Here is a 12,128-nt window from a genome sequence, read left to right as displayed (position 1 = left end):
AGGATACAAACAGGGCCCCTGATCTCCTTGTGGACTCTGAACATTTGAGGTAAATTTTCAGAGCCCTTCTGACATCTAAGGTGTGCCACCTCTCCTCGGTGGGATGTTGTGGCCTTGGAAAGAATGAAGGTAGAACCACTCTTGAGAAGCGTGGAAAGAAGAGTTCACTTTTGGGATAAATGATTCCAGAGTTCTGAGCACCATCTTGTATTCAAGGAACATGGAATCAAGTTCCTGCATAGCGCCAACAGCTCCAATGTTTGCTTGGTGGACATGATGGTAACAGAAAGCAAGTTCTGATGGATAAAGTAAATGCTATGGCACCTTAGAGACTAACAAATTTATTAGAGCATAAGCTTTCGTGAGCTACAGCTCACTTTAGCCGATGCATTTGGTGGAAAAAACAGATGGGAGACTCTGTGCGTATATCAATCACCCCTCTGTTTTTTTCCACCAAATGCATCCGATGAAGTGAGCTGTAGCTCACAAAAGCTTATGCTCTAATAAATTTGTTAGTCTCTAAGGTGCCACAAGTACTCCTTTTCTTTTTGCGAATACAGACTAACACGGCTGCTACTCTGAAAAGTAAATGCTGACACTGATGTCAGTGGTTCAAAGGGATGGTGTGTCCGGGCTCTCAATATAAGTGGCCCACTTGGGAAAATGAGGTCTAATAGCCAGCTTGGCTAACTGGACTGCCCTAAGGAATGTGGCTACCTAGAGGTTCTCTGAGAGGATAGACTGCCACGCCCACTGCATGATTTGCATTGCTTCAGCATGTAGCACTGGGCTTCTTATTTTCTCTCTTGGTTGTTCACATACGTAACCATGGTTGTGTTATCTGACTGAATCAGAATGTGGTTCCCCTTTAGGCCGGACTGGAAGCTTCATACCACCAGCTTGATTACTCTTAGTTAGGAAGTTTACGAAGTGGGTTCTTTCTCCAGGTTCCAGACACCTTCAGCTATTTGGGATCTCAGGCATGCCTCTTCCCCTCCCCCCCCCCCCAGCCAGTCCTCCACCAGGCTGACATTGGTTGTGAGGATCAGGGGATCTGGAAGGCATATGGGCATGTCCTTGCAGACATTGCCCTGGGCTGACCACCATTTTAAGGAGTTGATTACCAGCACTGGAAATATCACTTATTCTGGCATGCATTCTTGGAAGTAGTCCCATACTTTTAGGATGCAGCCTTAAAGGCGCCTGATGTGTGACTGTGCCCATGGTATGATCCCTATGCACAATACTAGGAGGCCTACCGTTGAAGACTCAAGTGCAGTTCCAAAACAATGAGAGAAGATCTTGAATCTTCTGGAACCTCTAGAGATGGACATATTCTTGCTAACAAGGTGTCTCGGTCCACTCCCAAGTGAGTTATTTGGGTGGATGGAATCAAGGAGCTTTTCTCTATGTTGATAATAAAGCCATGTGCCTGCAAGAGATTCAAGGTCAGGGACGTAGCTCTGTGTGCTGTTGCTTAAGGTGGAGCTCTGATTAAGATGTCATCCAGGAAGGGATACGGTGGATCCCCTGTGACCTGTGTCTGAGTATGATTACCACCAACTTCTTTGTGAAGACTGGGGAGAAGGAGAGGGGGCCTGAGGACAAGCCAAATGGCAGCATTCAATATTGATGGTGCTTCCTGCTGTAGGGAAACCTTAGGAACCCACGATGGCACAGTCTGATTGGGATTTGGAGGTATGCATTGACCAGAATCTGGCACCAGAAGTCATAAAATCCCCTTGGGACAGGGATAACACCACAGAGATTAGGGTTTCCATCCAGAACTTCATTCTCTTCATCTACTTGTTGAGCCTTTTGAGATGTAAAATGGCTCAGATTCCCCTTGTATGCTTCTGAACAATAAAGAAGTTTGAGTAGAATATTGATAATTTTTCTTCTGAGGAAACGCTCTTTATTACTCCCACATCCGGGAAGTGAAATATCTCATTCTGGATTAGAGCATGCTTTTCGAGATGGCGGACTGGATGAAAAATAGATTGGATGGACCCCACAACTTGAGGAAGTATCCCTGATTCTCAGTCTCCCTGACCCACTGGTCCCATAGTTTAAGGAAATGGGAAATCCTGCCCCCTAGTTTCAGCTCTGGGCAGAGAACTATGCAGTCTTTGTCATAAAGAGGCTTTGGGAGTGGCAGGGTTCAGGGCTTTTCTCCCAAGCCGTAGTTCCTCTGGAGAACCTGCTCTTGCATCACTGATATTTCTGCCAAGATGAAGGCTGAAACAAATGCTTTTGTCAGAAGGCCAGTCTATAGTCTCTCACAGGCATGTTGTGGCCTCAGAAGAGACTGTTTAGATTTTGAGGCACTGTCCACCACTACCTTACCTAGCTTGTCTCCAAAAAGCAGGCTGCCCATGAATTCAGCAGAGCACAGCACCTGATTCAATTAGCTATCCACCTTTCAGGGACAAAGCCACAGATGGTGCCTGGTCATGGGGTTGGAGGCCATGGCTTTGGCTGAGAACTCATCATGTCCTTTGAGGCATCAGCAATGAATGCTGTTGCCCGGGAACCTTTATTTAAAATAGAGCTGAAGTCAAGGTGATCTATTCTTGAGGGCTCTGAGATTTTCCAGCCAGAAGAGAGAGAGAGGCTTTGCAACACAAATAGCTGCTAGGGACACCTTGCAAGATGCTGAGGAGGCAAAATAGACTGTATTTTTGAGAGGGACCTCCATTTTTCTATCTGTGGGGTCCTTGAGATAGAACTCCTCTTCTGACGGGATAACCATATTGTTAGCCAGGGACGCTACAGCAGTGTCGACCTTTGGTATCTCAGTAATTCAGACTTCTGATTCCTGGATCCAATAGAAGCAAAGATCATTTCTATTAATGTGCTTGCCCGTGTCTGGCCTATCCCATTCATCCCTGATTACTTCCTTGAAGGAGGAATGTAGGGGAATCATGGCATCAGGTGAGGATTTCAAGGGGAAAAATTTCCTTAGCGGCTTACTCTTGGTATTTTGTTCAGGTTGAATCTGAAAAGTGGATACAACAACCTTGTTGCACAGGGTCTCAAATTTCTCAGAAGGGAAAAATCCTTTGCTGAGTCTTTCCCTGGTCCTGACTTGAATCAGAACCTGACAATTTACCATCCTCTGTGGAGGAGAGGAAGGAGGAAGAGCAATCAGAGGACTCATAACTCCAAGATCCTTTAAAGTTTTTCTTCATCTTTTTCACTTTTTTTTTTTTTTTTTTGAAGTGTTTTTAGCTCATTTAGAGAGCATATGAGTTCCATCACAGGTTTGATGAGGCCTTTTGCAGCTAGATTGCTGAGGGCCTGAAGTCCTCTTGTGACATTTCTTTCTGAGTCCTCCTGGATCCCATCCCCTCCCAGAAGGGAGAGGGGAAACGCTTCCAGGGCCTTCCTTGTGGGAAAATTGGGAAGGGGGGTGCTTATAACCCTACTTCTTTTCCCACAGTGCTCAGGACCACTTTGGTACTTGGGGTGAGGATCTGTAAACCCACAAGTCTGCCTTCTCTGGTCTTCAAGGGCTCCTTGGAACTTAAGCCTTGAGTAATCTGACTTGGATCCTCCTCATCCTTGAACACTCTCCCAACTCTTCGCATAGACTCCAGGTCCGTTTTTCCCACATTAGAGTCTCATCTGCTCTGGTGGGCAGGGGATCCTACATGACTGTCCCACTCATAGCTTTGGAATCTAACAGAGTTAGTAACGGAAGGCTGGGTGCAGATTGGGCACAATACACTATCTGCCAAGCCTAGGAGGGCAGTCTCACAGATGGAGCACTGTTTGGATTTCAATCAGTGCTTTTTAGGCTGCTCTTCCATACCTGGATGCGCACATGAGCCAGCAGGGAGGCACTGCAGCTGAGGCTCTGGGGATTCCAACATCCAACTAAAAAACTGGCCTTTGGCAGAGGAGCGGGTGGGAGGGCTGCTCACCACTATACCAAATTTTGACCAGAAACCCCAAAGGTTGAAAAAAACTGCCATCCACACAGAGGTAAAAAAAACTGGAAGCAAGCAGGACTTGAGGGGGTGTGGCTCCAAAATGTGGTTCCAAAATTCTGCTCCACTTCCATGAGCTTTAGAGAGAGTAGAGCAGTCCAGACATCAAGAATTGTGGGAGACACTGGGCTCCAGAAAAAAAAGGAAAATTTTAAGTTACGATACCAAAGATGTCAATGTACTGATCCACTCTGCATGTCGGTATACAATTAATCATCTTGCTGCTGCATGGGCACCTGAACCCCATATCGTTGAAAGACCTGACCAACAGTCCTCCTAGGAACACCTACTGTGCTCCAACGATCTTCAGAGTGGGATGGGGATCACAAACTCACTTCCCTCTCCACTGTTTACAGCAAATATGCAGTAGGATTCAGTAACTTCTACATGGGGTTCTGCTGCTGTGGATCCATTCAAATTGCACTGCGAGAATGAGACTTCTCTCATATGCAGAGAATGCATGCATTTCTGAAAGCCTTGGGAAGCCCCAGAGTGCAGTGAATGAAGGCAGAGTGGTGGAACCTCTGGAAGGATTGCTGAGTGTTGCTGTAACTACAGGAAGAGAAGTGGGAGTTTCAACTGTTCCTTGAAACACATCGTGAAGGTGATTGGTCAGGAGAATTATTAGTCAACACTGCTAATAAACAGTTCAGTTTACAAAGTTAGATGCCATTATGGGAGAAGTAATTGTTAAGTGGCTGTGTTTAATCTTTCAACACCCTCATTCACTAGCTTGGCATCTTTTATTATCATGTATTCAACAGCCCTAGTCTTCTAACTAAATCCATAATGAAGCAACAAAAAGAAGCTGAGCTTTAAACAGCAAAATTACAAAATTTAATTTTCTAACTACTTACTGTTCTGAAATCCCCTGAACTTCTTTCAACCAGATGTTCTGTTCTTTCTCTCCTACATATGCCACTTTAGTCGGTGGCACAGCGTTTCCCAGGTAAAGTTTCTGTGTTCCATGTGGCTCTTCCAAATAAAACCTTGAAGATATTGTAAGTGTATAATTAACTGCAACAGATAGATCTGCACTTCACTAATTATGAATGAACTTATTTTAGTTAGAAAATATATTTGCTCTTTTTCAAGATTTATAGGATGGTTTCCATTCCACATCAACCCACTTAACAGGCCACATTCCCCCACACTTGTGAAAAACCTGCATAGGGTGTGCAGAGGAAAACTCTGCAAAGAGATTTCCCTGGCAGTTTCCCTCAAATTATTCTGTCCAGGTTTATTTGTGAGAGAGCCTCTCCCACTAGAATAAGCATGGAGTTTGTCCCATAGATCTTGAGGGAAACAATGGAGATCCATGCCTCCATAAAACTATCCAAGCCCCAAGAACCATGTTAAAACAGAGCTTACTCTTCTAGCTGCTGCCCTGAGATGCCCTGCCCCTTTTAAATAAGTAATTTAATCTAAGTGCACTCTGAATCACTGCTTTTAAAAAATAGTCTGATTACTGTGTAGCCTTTGGAATATTTGGGAAAGTAAATGAACAGCATAGACAGACAACTTTCCATGCAATTGTTCTTACTTAGTTTCTCCATCTGACACAGAAATAACTCTGGCTTCTTCAAGGTGTGGCCAGTTAACAAAAACAGACTTTCCAAGCACCAAACTGGCTACATTTTCTACAGACTGAAAAACAAAAAAAAGTTACTCTACTTCAGTTATTCTATCAAACCAATACAATTACTGCAATATTTGTCTATAGAACATGAAATAAACATGAAAGCATTATTTGCTATAATAAATTCTAATTTGAAAATGGTAGCAGTTTATCTTGTGATACACAATGAAAAGCCTTAAGAGCTTTTAACACATTCACTTTGGATTCTGATACTTACTGTACACTTACAGAAGCCCACCATTCTCCCCAGGCTTCAAAGCCTGAGCCGCTACATCTACACAGCTATTTTTAGTGCAGTAGTGTGAGCCCCACAAACCCAAGTCTATGACCCAGGCTAGGAGGTTCACTTTCATGAGCTGTGTAGATACCCTTGCAGTTAGCATTAGTGAGAGTAACCTCCAATATTTTAAAATTGGGACAAAATCCAAATCCTTCAACAGATTCCCACTACCCCAGTACATTTAATTGCCCTAATTTCTCCTCCCCCACCCCAGTTTTTATCATTTAATCTCTTTTACTATTGACTACAGTGCCTTTTATTAAAGGTTTTTTCTGTGAGCTTATATAGATAACAGTTTCCAAATGTACAGTGAAACCTGTCATGAGACTACTTGGAAGAGCTAGTAGAAATGAGAAGGCAATATGACCTAAAGATCTGAACCTGGGACTGAGAGACAAGAACTCCAGGAGTTCTAATTCCAGCTTCTCTAGTGATTTGTTCTCTGGCCTTGGGCATGAAACAGCCTCTCTGTGCTTCACACTTTCTCCCTCTGTACAAATGCAAGGGAAACTTATTTACCTCATCGGTGATTTTGCAAAAATTAGAGTGCAACGCATTTATGCAAAGCTCCATGTGTAAGCCAAACATTACCGGTTGCCTAACAGGGACTGAACAAAATTATACCAAATATTTTGGTAACAATTTAAATTGATTACTTAAGACACGGGGTTGCCTATGAGAGGTGGTCCCTAGGGCAGGTTTCACTGTATGTACTTTTTCCTTTGAGTTTCTCCTATGATAACACAACACAGAAGGTGATAAAAATAATCTAACCTTAACTTCTCATTGGGCATATTTAACTAATACAGTGCATAATTAAGACTGTCATTAGGAAGAGAGATACTTACCTGCTCTTTTGAATCCTTGTCACATATGATTTCTAACAGCATATTCTCACCATGGCTGCTCTGCTGGAATACTTGTACCCCACTTTTTTTAAGACAGAACTAGATGAGAGAAAGAGAGCATACGAAACCTATGTCAAATCTTTCCCTAATAATTTGCGAAATAGTTGGGAGGAAATGCCAAAGTATAGTAATCATTTACCTTATGTGCAATGTGTTTTAGAGTAGGAAACCCACAAAAATACAATGCGCTCTTGTTAACTTTAGTTATTTTATTGTGGGTTATTTCTACATGCCAGGCATCCAAAGATATTGTTTTATACCTAGAAAATAAAAATACTAATAAAAACAATGTATTTACTAAAACAGCTTCACCAAAGAATATGATGATATCAAGGAAAAGTTAGTTCTCAACATGTGGACTGGAGAAAACTGCTTTCAAACTCTTCCTCAAAAAAAAAAATCTCTCTTTAAACATGATCTCATGTCCTTCATGGATAATTAAAGCCAGTAAAGATATGTTAATAATCATAATAAAAAAATGGGCTTCTTTGTTGAGCAAACTGTCAGTCATGTTTAAACAATCAGTGGTTAGGCCCATGCTCAAGAAACAATTTTTGGACATTAACCACCTCAGTAATTGCCATCTCTCTGACTTTTCTAAAAGCTTATCAAGAAGTGATGATGAGTTAATTCGAGCAATTTCTTTGAATCTTATCAAGTTGGGATTGTATTTGACTATGACTGCAACATAGACTTATCCATGGATTATCTCCTTTTAACAATAGATAAGGGTATGGAATTCATGTTGATTTTAAAAGATCTAATAATAGCTTTTACTTTAATTAACCTTGATGCAAGGACAACAAGCCTGCAGGATCTGTAGCAGTGAATGAAGTAGTCCTTCAATAGGTGTGTGCACACACTGAGGTCCCATCAAGTATTGTTGGGCAACTAAAAGCCTCCCTATAGGCCCTCACTTGTGGAGCCCAATCTTGTTATCCCACAGTTTCAATGAGTACGCTAGGAGAGTGAGATTCAGTTCTGTGTCATTGATATACTCAGCTGTGTTGATTGCTCATCAACCAGAGAGGTTACTGGCTCATTTTTTTCTCTGTGCATGAGCAAAATAGAGATACGGATGAAAGGCAGCTTGCCATGACTCAGTTCAGATAAAACTGAAGTAGTGTCTGCTGGCCAGAGGAAGAAATAGGAGCAATAGGTGTAAACAGTATATACATACTTTATAGAGAGTGTAATACTAGCCTTTTAACCAAATATTTTACAGACTTAAAGATTCATCATTATTGCAAAATTCTAAGCTAATAAAGGTGCACACAGTACCTTTCATCATCTAAGGTTCATCTTCATTCCTCTCTAATTGAAACCTTGCAATAATACTTCCTTGCCTTCACTTCCTCCAAGCTAGACTACTGCAAAATATTTTTCTTAGGGCTATCCCAGAGGATCACCTAGAAGCTCCAGTTCATAAGCACAGCTGTCTGCTTGAGTAAGGCAAATAAATCACTTAACACCTGAGCTCAACCCTCTGCACTGTTTGAGCACAATTCAAAATGCTAGTAATAACCTTTAGCATTCTAGTGCTTTAGAACTGGTCTGCTGAGGAACCACCTCTACCCATGTATTTACATCATTCTTCTCACAGTCCTCACCCTGTACCTCACTGTCACAGTTGAGATTCTCTGGGATGCTCTTGAGATCATATCCTGGGTCTTACCTTCATAAGACTGGTAGCAAGGCTCTCAGAGCATCCCACCTTGGGAATCTGCTTCCCTTATTGCCCTGAGAGTAACCAAACCTGCAGACCATTACGTAAGGTATGTGGTTTAGCATCTGGCTAATTTGTTTTGCAAAATCTGGCTTTTAGCAACTAAGACTATCATCATTCATCGTGGGCAGCACAATTAAGTGCCTGTTTTTACTGTTTCTGTACCCATCATTAGATACTGTGGCTAAAATGCTAAGGAAAAATATCAAAATTCTAAAAACAGGTTATCCAAATATTTTTTGGTTGATCCACTACAGAATAATTACTACAGAATTACCTGGTGTGGCATCTTTGTATAGCAGGGAACTTCTCTGGCCATGGTGATAGGTATTTGAACTCTGTGTCTTTGTCATACCAGTACATTAGGCACTCACTGTGAGTATTTCTTCGCTTCTCATCTTCCAATAGGCACTTGTTGCAAGATTCCATGGCTTGTAGCAATCGTTTCTAAATTAAAAATTCCACTGGTAGTTAAGTTTTTTATTAAATTAAATATTTTAACACTCGTGGTCAAAGCGAGATGACCAATCTGAAATATTTCAAAGGAAAAAAGTACAATCTTCCTGACTCAAGCTTCCCACTCAACTTAAAAACTGCATCTGCTATTCAAGTCAATCATCCCAGCCTTCTCACTTCAAGAATTTATCACCAAAGCAGGTGGATATCTGCACTTTGCTGGCCAACATAACTAGCGGATAAGTGCTTCCCACTTTTTATCCTGCTCCCGTCTAGAACAAAATAAAATGATTAACTTGCAATCTTTCTGGGGCATGAAAACTGGACACAAATTTGCCATAATGTAAAATGTACTTCATCTTCTTCCAGTTTAAATTTAACATACATAACAAAACCTGAACAGATTCTGCTGGACAATGCCTGGTAACAGGCTGTAGACCTCACAGAAATCGTGTAATGACTATTGTAGATGCAGATACTCATATGTATAATCATTATATTCCCCTAGGTCTTCCATATAATAGTCCCCATGTGAACAGTCATTTGCTCCCCATATCTCAGAAATTCATCAAGGCCCCTAATCATGCTCTGAGAACCACGCAAAGCCCTCCAGTTCTCAGTGCAGGACCTGAGCCTTCATGACTCTACTCTACTTCTTTCTCTACTTATTATTTTCCTTTCTGGGTATCCCTGTTATTATGATGATAATTTCTTTCATTCTTTGACTGGCTCAAACTGATGTGCTGTCAATTGTTACCTTGTATGAAAAAAAAAAAGGGGGGGGGGAAACACCCCAAAACCCTGATCATTCTATTTCTTTTACTTTTGCTTTAAAAATAATGACAAATACTTTGAACTAAATTGAAATTTTAAATGTTTCCCTTTAAAGTCATCTGCCCATTACTGTTTGTTCATATCAAGTGATTTTTCTACTATATAGATTTTGTCCAAGCTGCTTTTTTTGTACATTGGTATATTTATGAAAAAATAAGGAGTCTTTATGGGAAAAAATATTTCAAACTAAAACAAGCCACGTACTTACAATGCCAACAATCAAAGAAAGCCAATTTTTCAAGTTTAAATTACTACTCCTTCCAAAGCTAAGGTTGCTTGTAGAAATGTAACTACCAGCCTTCTGAATTAAGAATGTTATATTTTAAACTTTAAGTTTAATTCTGAATTTCCAGGCAACATGTTTACATTTTTCAGTGTCCTAATCATATCCAATTTAAACTTATCTATTTACAATCTTAACTGTAACTTATGCAAGAGTTTGTCTGGGTTTGGTTACACCTTTTTTTCATGAGTTGAAAGCACTCACCTCATCAATAAATGGGATTAATACTACTGCTTCCCATTCTTGCTGTTTTCCATTTAAATCTGTTTTAAAGTCTGGGGGATAGTATTCTATGATTGGAGAATCTTCGCTAGTCATCAAATGCTAGAAAATCAGAAAGCAATAAAACAGGGGAATTCAGTCTAGCTACATTTTCATAGACAATTTAAGATTCAGTCTAGGGTGACAAAACAAGTGAGGCATGATGTTAAATCAAAGTAAAGGCTAAACTGGAATGAACTGATAGTTTAACTGCCTTCATTCAGAAATTACATTGTGCATCCAAAGGCTGTATTAGAATAATTTAGTAAATGTTATGCTATAAAATCATATAATTACAATCTAAATGTCAAGCTGTTTGACAACAGGAACAGAAAAGATAGCAGAAGAAAGTTTCTTATTTAAAAAATAATAGGTATATGATAAAACTGGTAAATATTTAAAATTATAAAGCCTACCTGGTAACATTTAGGTAGCAGATCTTTGCTAGCTGCTGGAAGTACTGCAAGAAGCTGTTCAAATGGCATGAAAGGTTTTCCTAACTCAAACTGGATTTTGAGTTTACTGATGTTGCGAATGTCTGATAGGTAAGGTGCATAATGATAAGGATAATACCTACCGAAGGAAAAAAAAATCATTTGAGTTCATTTCAGTACTACAACATACACAGTAGAGAGGCAAACAAACATAATTAAATGGTGCCAATATATTATTCAAAGTTCACTTGATCCCAACACAACTCAAGATCTCTCATCTGATATTCATTCTCTTACCAGCTCCATGACTGAACCCCATGGTAGTAATAGTGCAAAATCCACTGTATTGCCTGGACATAACACTCAGCCTGATCAGCCAGGAAGTCACTTAAAAAAGAAAGAAATGTTAAGTATTGAGTTCTTTATTTATTTATTTACTTTTTATTAATATATGATTCAAGGGAAAGCTTCTTGAGCAATTAGCAACTACATGGTCTTCTGGGCCCCTTTTGGAGTCATATTAATGGATCTTCCTTCTGGCACAGGAGGGCTTATCATGGCAAACTTCTTAGTTGACTAATACCTCTGGCTGATATGAAAAGAAGTGTCATGGCTATAATTTAACACCAAGAACTCCATTCCTGAGGACTGGATACGCTGCCTTAGATTCCAGATACTGAGGGTATGTCAACACTACAATTAGACACCTGCGGCTGGCCCGTGCAAGCTGACTTGGGCTCTTGGGGCTTGAGCTAAGGGGCTGTTTAACTGAGGTGCAAGAGTCCAGGCTTGGGCTGGAACTCAGGTTCTAGGACTCTGCAGGTGGGAGGGTTCCAGAGTTCAGCCAATTAAACAGCCCCTTAGCCTGAGCTCCACAAGCCCCAGTCAGCTGGTCTAGCCAGCCACAGATTTTTAATTGCAGTGTAGACATACTTTAAGAGACTAGTCTTCTGTATTTTAAAAAGTGAAAAAAAGCTCAGTATAGACTTACTCCGAAACTACTTCCACACCCATCTTAGTCATATAATACGTTCTCTTGTATTGCCTGAACTCAGTCTCAAACAGGTCTTCATCTTCTTGTTCATCTTCCAATGCATCTGAAATGAAGCCAATAGACTGGATTAACATTCATTTCTTAGCCAAAAGATTTCAGACTGTTCAGTGTTGACATTGTTACTGTAGTTTTATTTCTGAATTCACAGTTGAGGAGAAATATTCCTTTCTGTACAGGAAGAGAATGAACAATAAAACATTTACCATTCAGTCCAAAACCTTACTGGATTAAGAGTCTGCAAATGGTCAAAGGATGTAAAGA

The 12,128-nt window shown here is 40.6% G+C and overlaps 1 protein-coding gene across 6 annotated transcripts in view; it reads right to left on the bottom strand.

Moving 5' to 3' along the window:
- Nucleotides 1-12,128, bottom strand: part of XRN1 (5'-3' exoribonuclease 1) — an 80,654-nt gene that overhangs the window by 39,517 nt on the left and 29,009 nt on the right. For 5 of the 6 annotated variants that reach the window (XR_006274436.1, XR_005295034.2, XM_038417417.2 and 2 more), the window contains exons 12-20: nucleotides 11,805-11,910; nucleotides 11,111-11,200; nucleotides 10,796-10,952; nucleotides 10,323-10,442; nucleotides 8,823-8,992; nucleotides 6,959-7,079; nucleotides 6,760-6,858; nucleotides 5,536-5,639; nucleotides 4,850-4,981 (exon numbers count right to left, since the gene is read on the bottom strand). Coding sequence is in view for 3 of the 6 variants with exons in the window: in XM_038417417.2 (XP_038273345.1) it covers nucleotides 4,850-4,981; nucleotides 5,536-5,639; nucleotides 6,760-6,858; nucleotides 6,959-7,079; nucleotides 8,823-8,992; nucleotides 10,323-10,442; nucleotides 10,796-10,952; nucleotides 11,111-11,200; nucleotides 11,805-11,910 (1,099 nt within the window). In the remaining 3 variants the exon portion in view is untranslated. Of the gene's footprint in view, nucleotides 1-4,327; nucleotides 4,545-4,849; nucleotides 4,982-5,535; nucleotides 5,640-6,759; nucleotides 6,859-6,958; nucleotides 7,080-8,822; nucleotides 8,993-10,322; nucleotides 10,443-10,795; nucleotides 10,953-11,110; nucleotides 11,201-11,804; nucleotides 11,911-12,128 lie in introns of all 6 variants that reach the window. The other variant, XR_006274437.1, reaches the window with a different exon arrangement.

The sequence above is a fragment of the Dermochelys coriacea genome, chromosome 9 (assembly GCF_009764565.3).
Source record: "Dermochelys coriacea isolate rDerCor1 chromosome 9, rDerCor1.pri.v4, whole genome shotgun sequence".
Taxonomy (NCBI): Eukaryota; Metazoa; Chordata; order Testudines; family Dermochelyidae; genus Dermochelys; species Dermochelys coriacea.
Note: the sequence above shows the minus strand (reverse complement) of the source record. Positions and strands in the feature narration are given on the sequence as shown.